This window comes from Dendrobates tinctorius, unplaced genomic scaffold (genome assembly GCF_039654945.1).
Source record: "Dendrobates tinctorius isolate UK_male_01 unplaced genomic scaffold, ASM3965494v1 ptg000243l, whole genome shotgun sequence".
NCBI lineage: Eukaryota > Metazoa > Chordata > Amphibia > Anura > Dendrobatidae > Dendrobates > Dendrobates tinctorius.
In genome coordinates, this window is record NW_027361910.1 from 6,159,591 (window position 1) to 6,186,687 (window position 27,097).

The 27,097-nt window shown below is 41.7% G+C and overlaps 1 protein-coding gene across 2 annotated transcripts in view; it reads right to left on the reverse strand.

Annotated features, from left to right (window-relative positions):
* The window catches only part of ADGRD1 (adhesion G protein-coupled receptor D1), a 1,079,490-nt gene that overhangs the window by 402,497 nt on the left and 649,896 nt on the right, over positions 1-27,097 (reverse strand). For both annotated transcript variants that reach the window (XM_073557041.1, XM_073557040.1), the window contains one exon: positions 14,241-14,344. In XM_073557041.1, coding sequence (XP_073413142.1) covers positions 14,241-14,344 — 104 coding nt within the window. The remainder of the gene's footprint in view (positions 1-14,240; positions 14,345-27,097) is intronic.

Here is a 27,097-nt window from a genome sequence, read left to right on the forward strand (position 1 = left end):
ATTTCCTTTGTTTTATTCCTGAGAGGAGATTATCCCTGTATTGATAAAGTGAATATGTGTTAACCCCTGCTCTGTGCTTCTGTGTCACTGCATCCTAATACTTGTGTTACATTATGTTCAATGAAAATCTTAGCATCTAAGTGATTTAAAATACTGGGGTCCAGTACTAAACACATTGGATCACTGTGATTGGGATCTACCTGACTGATAATATAGTTCCCGACTTAAAAAAGTTCAATAATTTGTTCTTCTAAAAGAGACAAATCAAAAAATAACATTTTCCCTTATAAATGTTAGAAATTGTGGCTCTGTGCTTCTCCTTGGGAATGGATCGGACTACTCCAGATGCAAGCATCACCATTGTCCTGACCCTGGAGGCGGAGCTACCACGCGTGCAGGGAAACCGTCCCAATCTTATGGAGCATTGTGTTTTAGAGTAGTTGGATGTGTGGGGATGTGGGTTGCCCTATTTTCCACAAATTTCACTGCCCAAGGAACATGGGGCGCTAAGTTCTCTGGTTGCCAGGCAATGCAGGACACTGCTGATTCTGGTACTAGGCAGTGGTGGGATTGTGATTATACTGCTGTGCAGTTTAGCAGGGAGTGGATGGAGGAAGGTGATTGGGAGGTGTTCAATGCCTGATCATTTCTTTCAACATCAGGCGGGCTATTTAAGCCGGTTCCCAGCTCAGATCTTTGCTGTTTTTTACAATTCCTATGTGTTGGGGTGGTGAGTGGTGCATGCAGTGTTGGTTGCATTCTTTCAGGGTTGGTATTAGGATTTGTTTCCTTTTCTCTTTGTGCTACACTCTTGGGGTTTCTTGCAGAGGTATCTACCTCATCTTAACTAGGCTCCAGTTTTGTCAAGACGCCAGTTGCTTGGTGACAGCGGACCTTGGAAGGGCTATGACAAAATTCCCCTCCCATTTACTGGGAGATAGGTGTAGAGTATTCCATCCCTTTATGGCTCACTTAGCTAATAAACTAATAAAACATGCCAGAATTCTTGTTTTCTGCTTTTACTCCCATTACCCTCCTCTCATCTCCCATAAAAAAAGAAATAAATAAAATCTGATTAAACATTTGTATAAACTACAAAATATCAGCAATGGAAGCTATTATTTGTCACTCCTCCATTGACTTCAAAATAAATATGGCAGAATTTCTATTGTATAACATTAACATCCCTTTGCAGACATTGCAGTGAGGTGCAGGTTGTATTGCAGCTAAGGGAAAAGGTAACTGTATTTAAATCATATGTTGTAGTGCGTGTGAAAGAGTTTGCAAGTGTGATCTGTTTTTAAATGTGATTTGGCTTAAGGTTGTGACTTGTGATTCAGTGACTTTGGATTAAGGGAATTTAGAAGCAAGTACCTTGTATTAATTCATTGTATTTACTTGCCTATTTACTTTTGTCTTATGAAATCCCCATTTGTAATTTGTGCTCCATGACTGACAATGCCATCCAGTGTACATCTTGTTGCATGTACAGTATGCAATCCTTAACCGGCTGTTTGAGGGTGCATGATGCTGTTCGAGATGTGAGCGCATTGTACAGTTGGAAGCCCAGGTACTGGATCTAAGTGAACAGCTGGCAACCCTGAGATCCACTGATAATACGGAAAATAATTTCCTGCTCACTGGGGTAGATGCGGTGTAGCATCGTAGTATGGAGCTTCAGGAAAGTGAGGCATCTAGTTGAGTGACAGTTACAAGGTGAGGTAGAGGGAAGAGTGTCAAGGAGGCTCTTCTCTGGCACACCACACAAGTTTGCTAAGTTAGCACATAAGGGGGTTGTTAGAACTGGAGTAGCACTACTACAGCAAGGCGTGTCCTCTGAAAGCTTGGGGAGCGTCTGCTCCAGTAAGGAGGGGAATAGGAGTACAGGGTAGGCCAGTCAGAAGCTTGTAGTGGAGGACGCCATTATTATGGAAACAGATAGGACAATCTGTCACAAAGTGAGATAACTGAATGGTATGTTGTCTTCCTGGTGCTCGAGTTCGGCACATTGCTGATCAGATAGACAGATTACTGGGAGGACCTTTTGAGGAACCAGTGGTCATGTGGAACATCGCACCAATGACAAAGTTAGAGGTAGGTGGAAGATCCTTAAAAATGATTTCAGGGAATTAAGCTGTAAGCTTAACCCCTTCACAACATGCACCACACTAGTACTGCGCATTTCATGTCCGCCCCTTTAATGTGATCTCCGACGGTGTGCTTACATCTTTTCCAGCACTTGTCAGCTGTTTTAAACATGGGTGGAATCGCGATCCATCCACAGCTATTCAACCATTAAATGCCGCTGTCAAACTCTGACAGTAGCATTTAACATGCGATTCCAGCAATCACGCCAGAAATCCGCCCATCGGTGACCCCCATCATGTGATCGTGGGTCACCAATGGCTTGGCATGACAAAAAGAGGTCTCCTGGAGACTTCTATGGTTGTCAATGCCGGATTACTATGAGCGCCGCCTGGTGGTCGGCGCTCATAGCAAGTGAGTAATTCTGCTACATAGAGGCGATCTGGTCATCGCCTCTATGTAGCAGAGCCAATCGGGTTATGGCAGCTTCTAGTCTCCCTTGGAGACTATTGAAGCATGATAAAACGTAAAAAAAAAAAGTTTTTAAAAATATAAAAAAAATTTTTTAAAAAAGTACAAATCACCCCCTTCACTCCATTCATAATAAAACAATAAAAAAATCAAACATACACATATTTGGTATCACTGCTTTCAGAATCACCCAATCTATCAATATAAAAAAAGAATTAACCTGATTGCTAAACGGCGTAACGAGAAAAAAAGTCAAAATGCCAGAATTACGTTTTTTTGGTCACCGCAACAATGCATCAAAATGTAATAACAGGCGATCAAAAGATCATATCTGCACCAAAATAGTATCATTAAAAAGGTCAGCTTAGCATGCAAAAAATAAGCTCCCACCCAATCCGAAATCACGAAAAATGGAGACGCTACGGGTCTTGGAAAATGCCGAAATTATTTTTTCACCACTTAAAAAGAACCTAGACATGTTTGGGGTCTATGAACTCATAATGACCTGGAGAATCATAATGGCAGGTCAGTTTTAGCATTTGGTGAACTTGGTAAAAAAAATTCAAAAAACCTTTGTGGAATTGCACTTTTTTTACAATTTCACTGCACTTGGCATTTTTTTCTCATTTTTGAGTACATGATATGGTAAAACCAATGGTGTTGTTCAAAAGTACAACTTGTCCTGCAAAAAATAATCTCTCACATGGCCATATTGATGGAAAAATAAAAAAGTTATGGCTCTGAGAAGAAGGAGAGCGAAAAACAAATGCAAAAACGAAAAAGGGCTCCGTCAAGAATGGGTTAAAGCAAAGACCGAAGGTAGTATTTTCTGAAATACTGCCTGTACCACATGCCATGCCAGAAGAGAAATGGTAGATTAGGAGGTGAATAAGTGGCTCAGGAAATGGTGGAGGAAGGAGGTTTGAGGTTTGTTTGGAGAACAGAGCCCACTTCTCTGTTGAATACAGGCTGAACGCTGAGGATGGGCTGCACCTGCATGAGGAGGATGCAGCTGTACTGGGGAAAAAATGGCTAGAAGGTTCGAAGAGTGTTTAAACTAGGGACTGGGGTGGGAAATTACTGTATAGCTGGGAAAGATAGTTTGGACAGTGACCTTGGCATCAGTAATGGAATTGGGGGTGGCATGGCGGAGCGGTTAGGATAGGCAATACACTAAGCAGCAATAGAGGTACAGAGATATACACAAATAGCATGTACACTAATGCCTCACCAACAAGATGGAGAAATTAGAATGAATATTGTTGAAAGATAATTATGATATGGTGAGAATAACGGAGACTTGGCTGGATGAGAGCTATGACTGGGCTGTTAATAAACAGGGCTATAGTCGGCTCAGGAATGAGCACACAAATAAGTGAGGGGAGGGGTTTGTTTATATGTAAAATTGTCCCTAAAATACATCCTATGTGATAAAGTATGTCATATATATAATATGTGAGGCTAATAAAAATGTAGAGTCCCTGTGAGTGGAGATAAGATCTTGCTAACAAGATGTATAGTAGAGGGGCTACAAGAGCACTAAACTTCACAAGGGTGAATTTCCAATGGCTGAGAGATTATTTTAGTGCCATAAACTGGGACAATGTCCTGAGAATTAAAATTACACAAAGCAAATGGGACACTTTCATAATCATCCTAAACAGGACTAGTGATGGGTGAACCCCAACAGTAAAGTTCGGGGTCCGTACCGAACACTTAGTGTCCATGCACGGACCCCGAACACAATGACTTCTCCAGGAAGTCAGTGTTATTATTCGGGTTCAGCAGAACAAACATTGGGTGTTTCCCATGCTGTCATCTGTGTGACAGCGTGAGAAAACACCAGTGGCTCTGATCAGAGGTAATATTGTTACCGCCAATCAGAGCTTTGTGGTTCTCACGCTGTCAGATGACAGCATGTGAGAGATTATATTCTGTATGTGCTGGTTTTTGTGTAGTGGTTGCACATTTTAATATATACACAAGAAAAGTAACATTTTAATATATTACTCCAATTAGATTTGACAGTCAAATATGACAGCATGTGAGCCAGCAGGTCTGACTGGCAGTAAACAGGGTACAGTCAGTCACAGGCTTCAGCTAATGAGTGTACTACTCTCACCATCCTACACCTGCTTTCACTGATAGCTGATAGAATTCATTAGCTGGTGCCTGTACCATTGATTAATTAAAAAAAGGAATCTATCTAGTTTTGATAACAAGCACATGTAAAGATGACAGCTGCTGGCTGCAACCCCAGTTGTCAGCTTTATATTGGCTGATTATGAAAAATAGATGAGTACACATGCCGTATTTTTTAATTATTTAAATAAATAATTTAAAAAAACAGTGTGGGGTCACTCTCATTTTTGACAACCAGCAAAGCTAAAGTAGACAAAGATTGTAAGATGATCTGGATGATCTGGAGAGCAGTCGCATCAGTGATGCAATTGCTCTCCACGCCAGCCAGAACACACTGAAGCAGGAGCACGAGTAGCACTGACATGAGAAAGGTCACTGGAGTTCATAGCTGTTGAACCCCGGATACCTCATTTACGACACCGCTCGCATCGTCAGAAAATTCTCACGCAGAAAGTGGTGCCATAAGTGTGGTGACCAGGGTTCATCAGCTATGAACACAGGTGACTTTTTTCACATCTGCACTACACACTGCAGGAGCATAATCACGCTTCTGTCTCAATGTGTTCTGGCTGACATGTAGAGCAGTTGCATCACTGATGTGACTGCTCGCCAAACCATAAGGATCGTTGTAGGACATGGCCATTTATGGACTTTCATTGGACAGGTAAGAAATATGGTGTTTTATTAATTTTTTGTTTTTATAGGGGACATGGGCATTGATGGATTGTCCTCGGACAGGTGAGGAATATGTTATTTTATAATTTTTTTGTCTTTTACAGGAGAGAGGGCATCGATGGATTATCAGTGGACAGGTGAGGAATATGGTGTTTAATTATTTTTGGTCTTTACAGAGGATGTGGATGTCGATCGGCAGAAAGGTGAATATAACTTTGTTTTTTTATTTTTATTTTTTGCAAATAAATGTGTAAAAGAGGGCTGGGAGTTTTTATTTCAAATAAAGGGGTTTATTATGGCTATGTCTTTATTACAATCTAACTATGGGGTTAGTAATGAGGGTGTCTTATAGACGCCTCTCTATCACTAACCCCTGGGCTTAATTTTAGCAGCCATAAAACAGCTGACATCAACCCCAAATTTATTAATCCACTTGCCACTGCACCAGGGCAAGTGGGAAGAGCAAGCAGTGTGCCAGAATTGGTACATATAATAGATGTGCCTTTTCTGGGGCAGCTGCGGGCTGCTTTTTTTTAGGCTGGGGAGTGCCAAAATCCATGGACCCTTCCCAGTCTGAGAGTTCTAGTGGTCTGCTTTAGCTTGGCTGGTTGTGAAAAATGTGGGGAGTGGACCCCTTGGTGTTTTTTAACCCCTTTCTGACATATGATGTACTATCCCGTCCATGTGCCCTAGGCCTTAATGCCCATGGATGGGATAGTATGTACTATGTGATCAGCCGCGCTCACGGGGAGAGTGCGGCTGATCACGGCTGGGTGTCAGCTGATTCTCACAGGGTACTAAGTGGCAGGAGCGGTCACGGAACACTGTGATTAAACATGATCGCAGCACTCCGGGAGCAGACAGAGAGCTCTGCCTTTGGATCAGAGACCCAGCAGCATGATGCAGGGTCCCAATCGCTCCCATGGTAACCTGATGTTGTCATGATGACATCCGGGTTACCAGAGATCAGAGACTTCCTGTCATGCGCAGTAATGAGAAAACAATGTCAGAACCACCGGGATCCATGGAAGCGTTCCAGAGTTATTACCTCATAAAGGGACAGTAGTCAGAATTGTAAAAATTGGCCTGGTCATTAACATGCAAAGCACCCTTGGGGTAAAGGGGTTAAAATTATTTCAATATTTAAAAAATATGGCTTGTGGACCCCTGTATTTTTGATAACCAGTCAATATACAGATGATAGCTGTGGGTTGCTATCGCACAGATGACAGCGTGGGAAACAACAGATCTTCAGAGCCTCCATTCATCTAAATGTGATCCGATTTCGAGTTCGGCTACCGTCCCGGTACCCAAACCAAACTTCTTTTAAATGTTTGTCCAAACCTGCCAGACCTGAACATCCAGGGGTTCGCCCATCTCTAAACACGGCCTATATACCTTATGGGGAATAAACAAGCTAGAAATAGGAGGAAACCACTATGGCTAAATAGGGCTGAAAGGGGAGCAATAAATGACAAAAGAAAGTGTTTAGAGAATTAAAGCAAATGGGTAGTGACAAGGTATTAAATAATTATAGTAAAAAAATAAATTGTGTAGAAATCAAGTCAAGAGTGTTGGCCCCCTCAAAAGTAGTCTGGGTGAAATGAGGGAAGAGAATAAGGGAAAGACCAATATGCTGAACTAATCAGTATATATACAAGAAAACCCCATGACAGATGACAACTATGTAACCCATCAGGAAATTCGGCGCCACTTCAAAATTACTAAAGTAGATAAATCCATGGGCCCGGATGGCATACACCCATGAGTACTGCAAGAATTAAGTACAGCGATAGACAGGCCATTATTTTTAATATTCACAAATTCTATGATAACAGGGTCGGTACCACAGGACTGGCGCATAGCAAATATGTTGTTAATATTCAAAAAGTGGACATAATCTGAGCCTAGAAATAATAGACTGGTAAGTTTAACCTCTGCTATGGATAAGATCCTAACAGATGCTGTACTGGAGTATCTAAAAATAACCTTATGACCAACGGCTTTATGAGGAATCGGTGCTGTCAAACTAATCTAATTAGCTTCTACGAGGAGGTAAGTTCCAGACTAGACGAGGGGAAAGCAGTGCTTGCTGTCTATATGTTTTTTTAAAGGCGTTTGATATGGTGCCACTCAAAAGACTCGAATACAAAATGAGAAAAATGGGACTAGGGGAAAATATGTGTAAGGCTACTTTCACATTTCCGGATTTTAAATCCGGCGGGCTGCAGCGAAAAGTTGTCAAACCAGATCCGGTAGGAGCCGCAGCCCACCGGATCATCTGTTTTTGCCGGATACGGTGCAGGAGAGGGAAAGAGAGTCTTCGCGCATGCGCTCTGCAAAAAAGCGGTCCGGCGCTGTCAAAAAACGTTGCACGGAACGTTTTTTGCAGACGCCGGACAGGTATTTTTTGCCGTCTCCGGCTAAAGCCGGACACGCCGCATGGCCATCAGGCGCAATGCGGCGATAATGCTAGTCTATGGGAAAAAAGCCGGATCCGGTGGCAGCAGGCGCCGGATCCAGTTTTTCCATTTTTCGCCGCATCGCGCCTGATGCTTCAAAACGGAAATGTGAAAGTAGCCTAACTGGGTTAATAATTGGTTCAGTAGTAGGAAACATATGGTAGTAATTAAAGGAACACACTCAGATTGGGTCACAGTTAACAGTGTGGTACCACAGAGGTCTGTATTGGGCCCTCTTCTCTTTAACACATTTATTAATGATCTTGTAGGGGGCATACAGAGTTGAATTACAATATTTGAAGATTATACTAAACTCTGCATGGTAATCAATACAGATGAGGATAATTTAATATTACTGAAGAATTTATAAAAGCTGAAGGCTTCAGCTGTGACATGGCAATTGAAGTTTAATTTAGATAAAGGTAAGATTATTCACTTAGGCAGAGGAAATAAAATGTACAATTATGTACTACATTGTAAAACATTGGGTAAAACTGTCACTGAAAAGATTTGTGTGTATGGGTGGATGGCAGACTCCACTTTAGAGATCAACGTCATGAAGCTGCTGTCAAGGCAAATAAACTAATGGGATGCATCAAAAGAGGCATAGATGCTCATGATAAGAACATAGTTTTGCCTCTTTACAAGTCACTAGTTCGGCCACACCTGGAATAATGTGATCAATTTTGGTCTACAGTGTATAAGAAGAACATAGCTTAACTAGAATGGGTGCAGAGAAGAGCAACTAATTTTATTAAGGGGAATAAGTGGACTGAAATACCAGCTTGGAATAACAAAAGCTTTGGGGCCATCTTATGACAATGTACAAATATTTGAGGGGACCGTACAGAGATCTTTCTAATAATCTTTTTACACTAAGGTCTGCAACTGGGACAAGGGTGCATCCTTTTCATCTAGAACAGACCGGGGCAAAGTGCGGCCCGCAGGCCACATCCAGCCCTTTGGCTGTGTCAGTCCAGCCCGCTGACTGAGACAGCCGAGGGGCTGGAAAACTGCGGTTCATGGGCCACACAGTGCCCGCCGTCTCGCTGTCTTCATAGGCGCCGCTGACTGCATTGGTGGAGGAGGGGCCTACAGTAGTGGACTACAGTATTATATATTCCATTCTGACCTGTATCTGTGCCATGGTAAGCTGTATATTTAGACAGTAGGTAGAAACAACTCCATTTTATTTTTCTAATATTTCACAAGTACTGCACAGAACAATGAAAAAGCTCCTATTTGCTGTACAGAAAGCTATTTACAGCAGCCTTTCTGGCTTATTTATGTGACAAGTAGCATTATCTGTATTAGATTTTTTTCCTTTATCTTCAGTTTCTCTTATTTTATCTTTTTTTGTGAAGACATTTCAGGGCCTTGAAACTAATTACGAGTTTTCTCATAAAGTTATGTTCTCGTCTAACTAATATTTCAAATTGCAATAGTCTTCCCAGAGCCGATTAGTATTGAAGCTACAGAGAACACTGTGTTACCAATTTGCTCAATATTAGCTTTGAGATGTAATAATGTGATAAAAGTTGTTGTTAAAGTAAAACAACAGGCAACAAATAATTAGAGCTATCAAGAGTAAAAACAGTAAGAATGTACAGCTCTGGCAAAAATTAAGAGACCACTACATCAAAACCCTGTGGTGGCCAGCCCATTCTCCAGACCCGAACCCCATTGAAAACCTCTGGAATGTAATCAAGAGGATGATGGATAGTCACAAGCCATCAAACAAAGAAGAACTGCTTAAATGTTTGCGCCAGCAGCAGTGTGAAAGACTGGTGGAAAGCATGCCAAGACGCATGAAAGCTGTGATAAAAATCATGGTTATTCCACAAAATATTGATTTCTGAACTCTTCCTGAGTTAAACCATTAGTATTGTTGTTTCTAAATGATTATGAACTTGTTTTGAAAGCATTGTTTAGTTTTATTTTTTAATCTTGACCATTTCTCCTTTTCAGAAAAAAAACCCAAAATTTATTGCTTGGAAATTCGGAGACATGTTGTCAGAAGTTTATAGACTAAAAGAACAATTTACATTTTACTCAAAAATATACCTAAAAAGAGAAAAATCAGACAAACTGATCATTTGGAAGTGGTCTCTTAATTTTCGCCAGAGCTGTACAGTAGATTTAGAATCAAATTCTCTAAAAGATAATTACTTATCGACACATTCTCCAAGAATCTTAATAAAATACCACTTCATGTTCAGAGATCTGAAAACTAGTTGCGTATTTCATGTTGTGCCTAATGATCCAGGTAGTAAAGTTATTTGTAAAGAATATCAGGATTTTCCCCACAATTCTGGCCATTAGTGGCTTTGCTAATATGTAATGTGATAATTACGCCGCTCCACAGCAGGTGCTCTCAGTAATAAGATGGCATGAACGGTAATTAATGCATTTCTAAAACCAAGGAAGCTCATACATCTTCAGCCTATGCTCTTCCATAAATATCATACAATAATTCTCTGAATAACATAATAATTAAAGAGAACCTATCAGCATGATTTAGAAATGTAAAGTAAAGACATGGCCATAATGGTACTGTTACACAGATTAAATCGATACTTTTAGTGATGAAATAAACCTTGTGATTGTTCTTTAAAGTTTTTTGGTAATTAGCTTTAGATGCATAGGGGCGGGCCTGTGGGTAGAGCATTCGGCTCTTGCCCGATCCCCTCCGCCCATCTCCTGGTCCAACCACGCCCTCTCTTCTGGTAAGCAGCTCACTGTCAATAGACATTATACATACAGAGCCTGGTATGGGTGGAATTAGTTTTCTGAGCTCTGCAACATTCCACATCTAAAAACTTTGATTGTGTCACCACTGCTGCACCCAGTAAACTAAGTGATACTTTGTTGGATTCAGGGTCTCTTTCTCTAAATTATGCTGCTCTCTGATGAGGAAGCAAAAGCCTTGTGACAGACTCCCTTTAACATTTTACATTAAATGTATTTACACTTGAGTTTATTTTTCATTACTGGGCAAAATTATGTAAAAACTTTAGGCTAGGACTACATGGCGACTTTGTTCACGACACCTGTTGCATGGCTAAAGTTTCCTAGGTGTCACAGCTACATCGCAGCAAGCACAAAACAAGCGAATGAAGTCACATTTTGACCCCAAGAGTACTGCAATCGCAAGAAGTCCACACTTGCTGGATTTTTTGCAAATTGCTTGTGACAGTAACAGTACACTCAGAGCTTCAATGTTACCCCATTTACTTCTATTGATATAGCAGTGACGCCGAGTGAACTCTGGTCGAATGTCAGGTGTTGAGGCGAAACTTGCTGTGTAGTCCCAACCTTAAAGGAGTTTTCACCTTTCAACTAACTTTTTTGCATAGGTTTAATTATGTGTGAAGTACTAACAAAGCTTAACTTATCTTCCACTGATCCAGAACTGTCTCTTCACAACCCGGTTCCTGTTAAATGGCTCCAGCAGTGATGTCATTGTAGAGTCGGCGGGCCAAGCCGAGCTGGGGGGGTGGTCCCTCTTCTTACCGCACAGAGACGAAACAGAGACAAGACGGAGGCAAGTTCAGGGTGCAACAGGTCCAAGTTTATTCACGCTCGCCGTCCGCCTGACGGCCTCAAAAGCACACTGTACTTTCTTCACCTCACGGCCCTCCGTTTCCAGAGCCACTTCTCACACCATACTTTACACTAGGAACATGTCTGTACACACCGTCCCCTCCTCACTCGTCGACGCTCCTGACAGGTCCATCACTGTGGCCGCCTTATGCCCGTAAACCAACATCGCTTCCACTGATCAGTCGTCGTGTCAAATACGGTGTCTCACACCCAGTGCCTCGTCCCTTCTGCGGTTCTTCCTGTCAGGACCACCCCCCTGACGTTCTCTCTCCCCAGTCCCCCTGGTTTAGATTCTCCTCACAGCGCACAGACTGTCGCAGTCCTCCTGTCACTGGAGCTCCCCCTGGGGATTGGAACCTTCTGGAACCCTCCCTCAGTATTTATAGCTCTCCCGGTCCCCTATCACTGTAACCCCGCCCCCCATGACCAACGGTTTCTAAAGCCCTAAGCTGTTGTCAAGTCCTTTGCTCACACTCCTCCCTGCCATCTAATGGTCACCCCAAGGTACTGCACGTCCACTACACTTTCCTAGCTGTTTCCCCACTGTAATAACTGACACCTACCTACACTGTGCAAACCTTTCCTTCTTCACTCTGACTAGTCCGTCCATCCATCAGGTCACCTTCCCTACACTATGTCAATCAGACAATTACTGAGCTAAAAAGCTTGTGCGTCAACAGAGCCTCTGAGCTCAGTGATTGGCTGCAGCACTATTGACATGATATCACTACTGAAAACAATCAACAAAGACCGGGGAGTGGTGGAGGGAAAGTAAAGCTCAGTTTGTTTTACTCTGTGCCTATGGGAAAAAGATAGTTGAAAGAGATCATGCACTTAAATGAGATTTTCCAATGACAAACTATAGAACAGGTGATAAATGTCATATGTCTTGGGGCATCACCGGTAAACTCCTCAATCCCCTGGTTTTGTCATCCCCCTAGATTGAAGTGTGAAGTTGGGAGCATACTCAACCAGAGCTACAGGACATCCAAGTTTCTCCTCTTTACAGTCCCATAACAATCAATGGACTAATTGCTGCAGATCCCAGTGTAGCATTAATGCTGGCATCCCTGCATGGTTCCCCTTCCCCCTCCATGCAGGGATGCCAGCATATTCACTTTCCCTGCCGTGCGGCATCATCCCAGGCATGCTACCTGCTTCCTATGTCTGTGTGCACCGCACATACCAGCGGCGCAACTAGTGCATGCACTCCACTGCTCTTAAAGGAGCAGTGTATGCACATGGTAAAATACCCTCATCCAGTAACTGGGGGGGGGTATCTGTGGCATCTGAGTATAAAAGGCACCCTCCCCATTAGGGAGGTGCTTAAGCAACATTGATTCAGTAGTGAGTGAAGTCTGCTACTAGTAAGATGTTAGGTCACCTGGTCCTTGTGTGGCTAGGTCACCGAATTCAGTCCTATCTGTGACTCCGTATCAGTATCGCTCTGCCTGAGAATCCAGAACCTGCATAGTCTGAAGACAGCCTAAGTCTGTGTCTGGGTGCGTGACCGTATAGTACCAGGGACTGCCTAGGAGTGGTACCTGGCGGCTACCTGCAGCTCAAGTCTAAGGCTGGTTTCACACTTGCGTTTTTTTGCGCTGCTTTTTAGCGCAAAAAAGCATGTGTTTTTCCCCTATACTTTAACATGGGTGCGCATATGTGTGCATACATATGCGCACGTACGCATTTGTATGCGCATGCGTTTTTTTGCAGTGTGCACTCGGGCGCACAAAATGCATCCTGTTGCATTTTTTGTGCGTTCGACTTGCCCCCAAAAAACGCATGCGCACGCAATGCGTTTTTTTTTTACAGTAAAACACCCTTTAAAGTCTATGGGTGCGCGTACGTGCGCATTGTAATGCGCACGTAGGCGCAAAAAAAGCATGCGTTTTTTAAAAAAATACACCAAAACCCGCAAAAAAAGCACACAAACGCATGATGCGTTTTTTTCATGCGTTTGTGTGCGCAAAAAACACGCAGCAAAAAAACGCAAATGTGAAAGTAGCCTAACTCCATTATCAGAAGCTCTAGTTAAGATCAAGTTGCTGCTTAGCTATATTTCTCCTAGATAAGTGAGTCCACAAACCACGTGCACCACCTGCATGAGTGACACCCAGTAGTGGGGTTGCTAGCAATCGTCTATGCAGCTTCAGGCAAAAGCTGAAAGTTTTTTTTTTCAGGAGGAGTTAGCCATCTCACCTATCAATCTTCCCATGTGTTGTACCCACCAGTAGGATGTCTGCTTGCAGCTTGCTAGTAAGTCATGTCCTAACCTGCTCCAACGATGGCCACTGCTCTGGCATTGCACATCTATCTAATGTTAGGTCACAGTGATCCACATAGGATTCATAAAGTTCTTCAGAATATATTTTCCCATAAATTGCAAGTACAGTAAATGACTAGATCTTGCTCTTTTGACCTACCGTGATTTACAGGCCTTTTGCCCACTAGAATTGCTTTAAAATGTCCTCTTCACAGCAAATGTTCTATCTCGCTAACGCCGCTGAGCAGAGATAATAGACGGCAGCTCTAGAACATGCCATGAAAGCAAATGGAAAACTCCTCTGATCAGGAAATTAAAGCAATTTGAACAAAATCACCCAGCTGTTACAAATATATAGGCAAAATCCAATTAAAGGGTTGGTGAGAATTAATGGAATTTATGATTGAGAGAATGCTAAAGTTATTGTGCGTCGCTAGTCTGATATGTGAACACGCATAAATCCCAGTCGGTCTATAAACAGTAATATTTGCCCAGTGAGGAACAAAGAAAAAGGTGAAATAATAAAAATTACTCACGAAAGTATAGCAAATGTGACCAATGTAATAGCCAGGCAGAAAATGGACAGAGAACAGCCAACATAACTGATGGAGGACAGCGCCACCTTGTGGGAATGGGAGAGCTGTGTAACAGAAAAAGAAGAGAAAATACACATTCATTTTAGTTTTGTTTAATTTGGATTTCTGACGAGTTTATCAATTTAACCTTAACACTGCAGTCAGCACTAATTGTCTTCCTATGCATACATTAGCACAGATATGCCTTCAGACAAAATCTTTCACTGCACAAACCTTCCAGTCATCTTCGCGTCCAATGCTGCACATAGAACATCGTACAGAGCAGCCATAATAAGCATGCAGGATTTTTCTTTACTTATTCCAAATGTAAATTGAACATTTTGCAAATTGTTTTATCTTCAATCATAAGATTCACAAAAAAAAATCATTAAGTTTGGTTTCACAAAAAGCATATTTTTCTGGATATTTTATGATGTTTTTAATAATTAAAAAAAAAATATTATTATTTTGTGCAGTGAAATGTTACATTAAGTAGGCTTTCCACTACTATGAGATTGATGGCGTTTTCCTGGGATAGATCATCAATGTCAGATCAGTGGAGCTCTGACACCCGTCACCCTCGTGACCATCTGTTACCAGGTTTAGCAACGGTCAGATGTAAGCATCCTATGCATCTGAAACACCGCCACTCTGTCACACTGTTTAATGGCCCCTACTGGGTACTGCACATCAGTATGGGTCATGAATATCAAAGTAGTACAAGCCTCTGTAAAGGAAATCCGTCACCAGGTTTTGTCACCTAACCTGACAGCAGGATCATGTATTCCAGCAATGTATCAATTACAGGGCTGCTTTCTACAGTTTTGATAAAATCATTTTGACAGAAGGAGATAGTTTCTAGAGGACTATTAAATCTGCTGCCATATTGTCCTCTATGTTTATGGGCTCTGTATAATCCCGACCCCAACACTGATTGGCAGCTTTATGCCTATGAACAGTGTACACAGAAATCTGCCAATCAGTGGTGTGGGCGGGGTTATACAGAGCTCAGCATTCAGAGAACTGCTAGATCTGCAGCAGATAAAACGGTGATTTTATCAAAACTGCAGCAAGGAGACCAGTAAGTGATACATCACTGGAATCAGGATCTTTGCCACTACATCAGGCTGCTCTCGGGTGAGGAAGCAAGAACCTGGTGACAGATTTTCTTTAAAATGTGTTTTGTGGCATTTTTAATTTTTTTCTGTTTACGAGTACCATCCATTTTCAAAATGCAGTATTCTGTAGGCATAGCTTTTATTCTGGGGTTTTCATAAGATTATATAGAATTTTGAAAATACCAGGAAAAACACTGACAAAAAATGAGACAAAATAATAAATGCCACTAAAAATGCCTCTAAAAGCTTACAAGCATGAAAAACTACTGATAAAAGCAAAGGTGCAGCTGGTCTGTCCTTCAAAAAGGTTAAAGCCATTGCTGTCTTGTTATATTTAAACACCCAGGCTTAGGAAATGTGGCTTGTTGGCGATTTCCACTCAACTCAGCATCACAGGCAAATGCCCTGGTTGCGTTCCCGTAAGCTTTGAACCTTGAAAAATGTGCATGTAAAGATGTCCAAAGGCATCCCTATTGTCATTGGCACATTTTTGTCCAAGCGTTTGAGCAGATGTGTTATTCTGATTATTTAACAGTCTTTGGCTAGATCTCGTGCTATGACGACTAACTGGATGAACAATCTGTAGGATCGATCTTGTGCAAGCCTATATAGGTCCACCAGGGTCTTCTCCACCATTATCTTGATAGTAACAAATCATTGAGCTGCTGGCCTTTCTCTTCGTCTTGTTTATTCTATTCTTCTGACCATGATGTTCTTCTCCAGTGTTTGCTCTCTTCGTTCTCTTGCCTCGAATGACAGGTCTGGCTTGATTTGTTACAAAATTGATTAGTTTGTTCTTATGACGGATTTATAGCACCAAAAAAGACCATTGATCAATTGCACTTTAGAGATTTAGAGTTTCAGAGATCTTGACCGTGGTTCTAAACAAGTTCTGTGTTGTCCAAGCCTAAAATGTATCTCCATATTTCTCTCATTTCATATCTAAAATGTCGATTTTTTTTCTATTGAAGAAAACTGGATTCCATGTTATGTCAATATTATTCTGTATTACTTAGTAGAAGCATTTCTTTCAGGGAACAAAACTGCATCAATATGGAGTCAAACACAAGGCATCACAAAGCAAAAAATGCTGCGATTACTGCTGTGTAGTATGGATCTATAGGGACTCTGTGTTGCCATACAGGATACAGCTACACATCTCTAACTAGAGTTAAATGACCTAAAGCAGGGATGGGGAATCTCAGGCCCCAGGGCCATTTACGGCCCTCGCTGACCTTTTATCAGGCCCCCGAGCAGATTCTCAGGGACCGCATTCTTGGGCAGGGAGCTGTATTTTGATTGCCACAATCTCATTAGTTTCTTATTGCTCTGTTAGCACACACACGCAGTGTTCACTACTGAATATTGAAGGGCATGCAATGAAAGATTACGTCCTGACACCAGTGCCAGAGTCAGGATGTACTTTGTGGGCGGAGTTTGTACGGCCCCCGAAGGATGGTATAAATATCCAAATGGCCCTTGGCAGAAGAAAGATTCCCCACCCCTGACCTAAAGCATGAGAGAGTCTGAATCTCTGTCTTGAAAAAGTAGTAATCACATTTATGAATAGTTGAAATTATGAAGAGTCATTAACTAAGATCATGAGATTAGTAAATCTTTAAAAATGTATTTGCTTTATCGATTTTCCAAACTGTGAATCATTATTATTCACTACATATCTTCAGTCTGGTGAAATGAATCCATAATCTCTCATCTTGACTTTGAAAAACCTAAAGCTACAGATGGGACTTAATGTGTAAAAAATTAGGAAGGCCAGCCCCGGGCTCTGTTTATGCCCTTCTATAGGTAAACAACAGGAGGTGTAGAGATACCCAGGCTCTCTACATTCGAGATAAATATTGCCTTTGAGAACGCACAGTGATAAAACAGCCAACTCTTAACAAATCTCCTTAGCGAAGGCAACAATTTGGAATTATTTAATAATTTACGTATTAATCAATAGAGTGCTTACAGCTATACAGTGAGCCATATTGATCTGGTCGAGCTATGTTTGTACATTGTAAAGAGAGAACATTTTACGGGCTGTTTAATTTCTATTTCTGGTGGGAAACTCAACTCTACCTCAAAAAGTGAGTTTTAATAAATGGTTTCTTTAATATACAAACTGTAATAAGAAAATGCAATGTTTACATTATCACGCTATTTCCCGCTAGACTAAAAGATTAAGTGCGCAGAATGTATTGAAGCTATTCCTTCATGACAATAAAATTCAGGTGTAGCGCGACTTTGGAATTATTCAGGATTTCTGTGGATTAGGAGCAGTCATGATTTTTTTCTCCATTACTTATAACCACATATTCAGCAGTAATTTGCGCTCACATTAGATGTTTAATCAGGGATGAGCAAATCTTACCAAAAAAGTCAGAATTTTTGGCTCTTTGCTTTATGTAAGATCAGCCATTTTGCTGAATTGTAGAGGGCTGAAAAAAATATACTTATCACACCCTTCACCTGTCCGTGCATCCTCTTCGACTCTTCTGTCATCTTCACTCAGCTCCAGAGCTTCCAACACCGTGTAGGCCACTGACATGAGAACGCTTGTTACCCAATGTCTAGTGAAGTGACACGTCATGAAAAGATGAAGAGGAAGCATGGAGGACCAGACATAGGGCAGTGGCAGCAAGACAAGTGAGCGGTGAGGGTTTTTTTTCACACCAGGTTTATTTTGCTCTGGGGTCTCTAAAGACCCCAATTCATAAAAAGGAACACTCAATTCACATATATTAGTAATATTAATGCAATTCAAATTTTCTGGCCAAATTTAAGGGGACTAGCAAATTAGGATTTTGGCAGATTCACGCATCATTAGCTATTTCATCTGAAATGCATTAACATATCAGTGTGTTTTTGGAGTTTGTGAGGAACTCAAAAGTACCCAAAGGAAAATGATTCAAGGATATGGACATTTTTTACTTAAATGCAAGTATATGAGGCTAAAAATAATTTTTCATTTGGATTTCATTAAACATTTTGCCCCTTTCGTCCTTTAGAGGCTTTTTGATTCCATCTACTGCTGGCTCCTAAAAGCGTTAACTAATAATTTGTCAATCAGCCCATTCTAACACCAGCTCATAACACTTATTTGTCTCTTTCTGACCTCCTCTTTGAAACACCTGGTATTCAGGGGGCTGAACTCGAATAGTAAAGCCCCCGTTACACACTGCGATATCGCTAGCAATATCGCTGTAAAGTCACCGATTTTGTTACGTAGCAGCGATATTGCTAGCGATATCGCTACATGTGATACTTACCTCCGACCGGCTCCTCCGCTGGTTATCGCTGATCGCGCGAGAAGGTCCTGATCATTTCTCGTCGTCTGCTTCCTGCGGCGCTTCCTGCTGTGACGACGAGCGACACGTGGATGCGGGCGGGAGGACGTCAGGATCGCCGCGTCTGACAGGTAAGTAACGACCCCCGACCCCTGCGATGTCGCTGGTGAGATCTGCCTGTGTGGCAGCTCACTAGCGACCACGTAGCGATGCACCAGCGATCCATATCGTTGTCGGGATCACTGGTGCATCGCTATGTGTAACGATACCCTAATAACAGAGACTGCCTTGTGAAGTCAGTGTTCGATGTCCATGCCTGAACAGTAGGTGTTGGGTTCGGACGCTGAACTTTACTGTTCAGGTTTGCTCATCTCTACTAAGTATAGATTGTTAGAAAATACATTTTAGGGGCCAGAATACCCCTTTAACGTCATTCTGCAGGCAGCAATAGACAGTGAAACATAGAGGCTCTAAAAGGCAAATGGCGCAAAAAATTTTATGAAACTCAATTGCAAAAATTATTTTCAACCCAAACTATATGCATTTAAATAAAAAAAAATACCTCAAAGGGGTCCATATCTATTTAGGGACGTGGAGAAAATCTGAAATCAATGCAGTTTTTATTAAAGGGTAATAGAGCACAGACAATCCCTACTTTATTTAGCAGGAGGAAACCAAGAGATGTAATGTAAAGTGTGTGTCAGGGCTTTCTATATTACCTCTGTATTCCCTGTAGCTAAGCTCCTGGGGCCCATGGAGTCAAATTGATCTCAGGAGGACCCACTGTAGAACTACCCCCTTATAAAAGAACAGAATCTGAGTAGACCATGAATTCCTTGTAATACAACCACTAAAGATATAAAAGTGTGATATCTAACTTAGATGTCACCTTTTGAGAGCAGACAGATGGCTATATTTCTCAAGTGAGAATCGCACCGCAACCCTTGGACCGACCGTCTGCTCTCCTGACCTGAACGTGACAGCTGTATAGAATACATCACGCTGTCACGCTAAGGTCAGGACAGCTGGCAAGCCAGTCCGTGCACTGCGATGAGATCCTCGCACGATAAATATTGCCATCTGTCTGCTCCCTTACAGAAAAACACATGACAATGTGCAGCCAAGGAAGAGAGCACACATTAATGTTATACTGTAATCTGATTTGTAAAATACTGGCTTACAATAGAAATCCATAAAATATACGAGTGATCCGATGATATTACTGATAATGTTAATGATGCCTCCAATATGTTTCCTTTATATACTGTACATTGGAATAGCTTCTACAACATAATTTTATTCTACATATTATACATATACATTCAATGTAAATTATTAACGATAAGAAACAAGCCATTTGCTTCTCCTTCTGTACTCACAGACAATTGCCCTTCTTTCCAAGTCTAGTAACTCCTGCTACCATGCAAAAAGTCTGTTTAAGCTATTTTATTATTCATGTAAATTGTTTCAAAGGGTTTTGTATGCATTGTTCTTATTTGTATGAGAAATGGCACCGCACACTTGGGGGACACCAGAGGGAAGCTTGACAGCGCACCTGGCACACATACACGTCTCACAATGAAACAATGTGGAGAATTGACGTCTAGAAGATAAAGGTCCACATGCAAATTCTAGGAGTGCTTTTGTCTAAAAGATTTTTGACTGACAACTGGTCCTCTGCTATAAGTAATATATGAACCATATTCACAGTAATGTGTCAAATCCTTACCAACTGCAGGTAAGGAATAATACCGCGAAACAATTCTAGAGGCAAGGATATAGAGAAGAATCCTTTTCATGTTACTGCTTTTTTTTGCATAACGCAATGTAATCGGTTTATTCATGCATATAATGAGTGTTTTTCCTGTGTAAAGAGTAGTGGCACAATATATAGTATAGTTGTAATATTTCATGTTCTGCAAGCTCTGGTTGAAAGAAACCCTAATATGTTGTGTCCTCTCCATAAAGTTGTGTGCAATGATGAGTGTGCAAATATGCCACTTTAATCCTAATGGAGTAGTTATTTATTTTTTTAACTCACTTATTTAGCACAACAAATAACATACACTATCATTCCCATCCCCAATGGGGGCTTACAATCTACATTCACTATGAGAATGTCTCTGGAGTGTGGGAGGAAACCGAAAAACCCAGAGGAAACCTGCACCTAAACGGGGAGAACATACAAACTCCTTACAGATGTTGTCCTAGGAGGGGTTTGAACCCTGGACTCCAGCACTACCAAGAAACAGGACTAAACACAGAGCCAACAATCCCCTAGAACTTCTGTGGATGTAAGCTTGCATAAATCCATCAGGTTGTTTCAGACAGAGTTGATGATGTTGAGATCAGGTCTCTGAGGGGGTCATATCATCCCTTCCTGGAGCAAATCATATACCTTTCTGGTGGTATTTTATATATTCTTTAAGTATTTGCCTGTATTTTTAAGCATTGTGAACACTATTAATCCTGACCAAGTCCCCAACCCCAGTTACTGAAACTCGGTAGGGAGATTGTTCCAATCATATTGGAGAACTAACCCCAGATGTTCTGTGGATGTAGGCATGCTCAGATCTTTCTGTCTCTGCATGTAATCTCAGACAAACTTGATAATATTTTGAGCATGACTCTGTGGGGACATATCATCACTTCCAGGAATCCTTGTTCTTTACACTAATTATAGTTCTTAATGACATTGGCTGTGCATTTGGGGTTGTTTTCTTGCTGCAGAATTAACTTGGGGCTAATCAGATACCTCAGTGATGGTATTGCATTATGGGTAAGTATTTGCCTGTATTGCTGAGCATTAAGATCACTTTTCATCATGGCCATCTTCCCAATTCCATTTGGTGATAGGCAGCCTAAAATTTGCAAGAACCCTCCACCTTGCTTCAATTTTGTCTGCACTCATTATTGTACCCCGTGGCAGCTACAAATTTCAACTTATCGGTCCAGAGCACCTGTGGACATCTTTCTGCATAGCAGTTCTTATGTTTTTTGTTCAGAGTTGACTCACTTTCCTTATTTCCTTGTCAAAAGCAAGTTTTTTAGCGACAATTCTTCTATAAAGACCACTTTTGGCCAACCTACTCTGAACAGTAGTAGCTTTATCTTGGTCCCACTGGTTGTTGCCAGTTCTGAGTATCTCCCTATCGAGTTACTTCAAAAACTGTGTGCAAATGTACCTAGAAAAATTGATGTTCTGAATGCAAAGAGTGATCACAACCAAATATTGTAAGATTTTTCTTTTATACACTCATTTTGTTAACTTCTTTTTGTTTTAAGTATTCTTACTTTAGGGCATTTTTTCCAGACATGCCTAAACTTTTCCACAGTACTATACGTAAGCCCATTAATCACCGATTAGTTCCACCCACTTGACCACTAAGCATAAAATGACCAGGGATTTCAGTGCATAAAATACAAGTTGCATGGAATATCTTGCCACCTGTACATTAATCTGCTCAGCTTCGCCTCCTCCTCCTCAACATTCTGTTGGCAAATCAGGACACATGTTTGATGCCACAGGTTCCCATTAGAGACTAGTAAATACTATAAATAATACAGTATTGTCTTCCATTCTACTTTATCCATCTTCATCTTCAGTGCTCCCACATCAGTCGTCGCCACATTGCCCCCAGAAAGGACCGTTCTAGTTCTCTATTATTGCATTATTTGCTTATGTAGCCGGTGTGGCCACAAAACTGGTCATGATGATCATAACTTTAAAAAAAAAAAAAATTCCCTTCATTTTATTATTGAATACTCTTTAAACTATATCATATAAAATGTAAGAAGTAGTCAAATCTTTTTAACGATAACATATTAAATCACAGTTCTTAATTATACAGCATGTTCTGACCTTGGAGCCTGTAACATCATTGTATTATGAGCGTGATATCTAAAGGCAGCATTTTCGACTCTGTCCATTAGAAATTCTTACTGTGCTTTTCAATCATTTTTCCAGTCACTTCCCTACATCTCCTGATTAAATAAAAAGGATTGAAAAAGACCGTTGTATGATCGCTCCGATGCCGTACCATTTCCTATCATCAACAACTGGCAATAAGTGCAAGGTATTTTGTTATTGGCCATTTACATTGCTAGCATCCATGCTGGCGTGCTGCCACACACGGCACAGAAAATAGGCTCAGACTTTCCGACCAGTTCTCAGTCGCTGGATGTAAGCTTTCAGGTTATGGGAACAATCAAATCAAGCTTATTCAAGTCAACATCCATAGCACACCGCACACAGCTGTGGCTGGAAGGGTTTGCATAATAAAATAACATGTTAAGTTCATTCTATTACATTCATCTAAACCTCCCATTATTGCTTTGGCTTGGAGTCAAAAATACATTGTGGATATATTGGAGATTAATATGTTTTGTGCAGATATTATTTGATTACATTGATATTGTTAGGTTTTATAGCCTCATAACAAATTTAGCGACATTGGATTTGTATTTATTATTTATTTCTTCTGATTTATATTCCGCCAAAGTATTTTGTATGATGATGATCGGTAGACCTATGCTTTTCACGCCGCGGTTTTCACCCAGTTCACCGGACATCCCTTCTTTTAGACAGGATATTATTCTCACAAACGCCCAATAGGCAGCCACCCTATAAATTCAATACAGCCGGATTTAGTTATGTTTGAGAAAGACCAATGCTGGGTGGAAACACTGTGGTGTATGACTATTTCACGCACAATAAAAGACACTATTGTGAGTGCGGCTGATTACCCTCTATCTGATTACTTGGATCCGTCCAGTCCAGCCAGCACCCCCACATGTGGCTTAGTGCACATCCTTTCTATTAGCTAAAGTATTTTGTATACACAGGGTAAGTCCATTCTAAAGCTTTAAAAGGGTTATTGGTTATTTTTTCGTATGTGGCTAAGAACTTATGGCCCTTTTACATTTAGCGATGCACCAGCGATGCACCAGCGATCCGACCCGGTCAGGATCGCTGGTGCATCGCTAAATGATCGCTAGTGAGCTGTCACACAGAAAGATCTCACAGCGATGCAGCAGCGACGCAGCGCACGATACTCACCTTTCACACACAGCGATCCTGACGTCCTCCTGCCCGCGTCCAGCGTAGCTCATCTCACACAGTAGGAAGCCCAGCAGGAAGCTGATGATGAGAAATGGAGCCGCCCAATCTCGCGCGATCAGCGATGGACAGCGGGGGAGCCGGTCGGAGGTAAGTATCACACATAGCGATATCGCTAGCGATATCGCTATAACGTCACAAAATCAGTGACGTTTTAGCGATATTGCTAGCGATATCGCTATGTGTAAAAACCCCTTTACTGGTAAGTAGTTGATAATTATAATTACCTGACTGTTCTGCTCGGCAATGATATCTCCCAGCTCAGATGATGACTCTTATGCTTCCTTTCACCTCAAGCCAACAGAGCAGCTCTTTCTCTTCTGGTTTGCTTTCTCACAGCATACTGACTGATTGACAATCGGCTCCCCGCAGTTAGTCAGCAGGGAGCTGGATGGCAAGCAGCATGACATCAGCAGTGACGTCTCATTAACATAGTAAAGTAGAAGAGAAGTAGCTGCACTGTCAATGGGATGTCACAGGAAGCTGAAGAATCACCAGCCGGAGCAGTCTGTGACTGCTCGGAGCCAGCAGAGATCATCGCCAGGCAGAGCAGGTAACAATTTTTGCAATTACCTACTGGATAGCTCTTAGCCACAATGAAAAAATTAGCAAACTCCCAGATAATCCCTTTCATAAAGTGTACCTGTAATTTCTGATAAGTTTCAGAATAAGCAGTTATGCTTGTGTGCATGAGGATTAACACTGTTTCTAAAGATTTCCTCTTCTTTCTTTAATTTGTAGCTGGTGGACTACTATAGGGGCAATTTGTGAAAGGGAATTCCACTGTGGGTGGTATTATATTGTGTGCATAGGGGACATTTTTGGGCGCATCATACTCTACAGGGCCATGAAAGAGACATTCTAGTGGGTGAGAATATTAGGCTGCTTCACTACAAGCACAGTTACTGTGTTCATGCCACAATATATGTCCATGTCCCTGTCATTAGTATTTGGGAGGTATGCCCTTCTGTGAATGCACCTATGCGCTGTGACCCCACCGAGAATACCAAATATTTTTGGGGTGGGTAAATTAAGGGCCCAACTAAGACCTTTGCAATAGGCCCCCCTATAATGTCCAATGTAAAAATAGCCTTTACTTTAAGGATTGAGTCTGTCGATGTAATCAATGATCATCCATTATTTGAATGCCTCAGATGTAATACTAAATTATTTCCTTGGCAAATGCTTCAAGGGAAATGTGTGGCAGAATAAAACTTTCACCTTCCTGGAAATGAACCACCAGTAATCATCTGGCTTCTAAAATGATATTCTTTAGAGACGGGGTTGTGTTAATGAGATGAGACCTCTTTAAGTGGGTCTCAGAAGAAAAATCTTCAGTTATTCAATGTGACTGCAGACTGCTGAATTGTAACAGTGCATTCAAACATCTGGCCAGTGTGCTATGTATGCTGAAATATTATTACTCTCAGTGTTAAAAAAAGGTTATTTTAGGACATTAAAAATAAAATTCACGTTTATTTTTCTGCTCCTTTATGTGTGGATATTGGTGGTTTTTCTGAATTCTGCATCTAATTACATGGACTACATAACCATAGTAGCATATAACATATGTTTTATTGTTAGACTTTCTCTGTAATGATAGCCGTAACTATTTCAGAACATTATTTTAATTAAGTCAATAAAAAAAATTTGCACGAATCGAAGAAAAAAAATCATTTGCAACTGCAATATGTCTTGGTATCTACTGTACATTACTATGAAATGCCATATGGTCTTAATGCTACTTTAATACTCATAATGTTCAGTGTAAGCCACTGTTTACAATCTTTGTGTAGTAAAACTTGTAATTCCTTTATGCCTTGGCAGCTATGCATTACATACTAGATAGAAGCTTACTAACCATATTATTTTCAGATTTTTGTATGAGTATGGGATAACCTACTAATCCTCAGAATGGGATCCAAGACCATAACAGTCACAAGTTTACAGTGACAGAGAGGGGCTATAGGACCACGGTGTCTGATTTCACTGATTAGAAGCACTTCACTATTATATTAAATAGTGAAGGTTTCTGCTAGCTGTGCAAAATTTAATCTGTTCAGTTGAAAGCTCATGCTTTGATGGTCTCAGCTGTTCAGTGTTGACCACTCCTCTTTGCTATATATACTCTGTAATGCCGCTGTGTTTGTACTCTGTTTACCCGGCATTACTCTGCATATCTCTGCTTTAACCCTTCCCTCCTTTCCCTGTTTTGAGCTGGAATGCCGTTGTCAGTTACCTGTGTGGATGCTGCTCAATTCCCGGCTCCACTGTGTAGCCGTTTATGCATGAGTGTCTCTGCTGCGCTGCATGACCACCCATTTGTGCGGTCCCTGGCTTCAGCTGTGGAAAGCTATCCGCGGGTTGCAAGGTCCTCTGCAGTTGTGCATGTCTTACCACGTGTGTTCCAGCTTGCAGCCGCTGCCAGGTGTCCTTTTCTATGCTGATTTGTTTCTGGCTGTGCTTAGGGTGTGCGCGGCCACACCTCCTCTGCATTTATGAGGGATGGGTGTGTGCCTGAATTGCTGCTCCAAGCCTATCGCTGTGAGGCAGCTCCTATATGAAGTTCCCTGCCCTGTGGGGTGTTGCCAGAGAATCACTTCAAGTTTCTGAGCCTTGTTATGTCTGTTTGGTGTTCAGCACCTGTCCTGTCTGCCTGCAGTTCTAGGTGAGCTGATGCCTGTCCTCCACCTGCTCTGAGGGCAGAATACCCAGATCCGTTTCTGTTATCAGCTTTGGGACAGCTGATGTCTGAGTTCCTGGACTTTTCCTGTTTATGTGTACCAAAGTCCTAATCCTGATTCCTGCTGTGTTATGTTTCTGAAGTCCTTCCTGCTGTGTTATGTTCCTGAAGTCCTTCTGTGTCTTGAACCCTGTGCCTAGTGACTGTGACTCTTTGCTAACTGACTTTCTGTGATCTAACCTGGGTTCATCTTGGAAGTAGGAGTCCGGTGTGTCTGCTGAGTTTCTGCTACTCTGTGCTCAGCTTGTAATTCGGTGCAATCCCTGGCCGGCTCCAGTCCAACCCAGCGGGGCTTGCACCAGACCAATTGATTTCCTTTTTAGGTCGCTGCCAGATGTCTGGAGCCTGATGACCGTGGCCTGATGTCTGGTGTCTGATGACCACTTCCAGATGTCTGGTGCCTCACGTCCTCCGCCAGATGTCCGGATCCTATCCTTCCCTGCTCGATGCCTAGAGACAGCCGATCGCTGCCAGATGTCCGGAGCCTGATGACTGCGGCCTCTTGTCCGGAGCCTGATGTCCGCAGCCTCATGCCCGGAGCCTGCCGA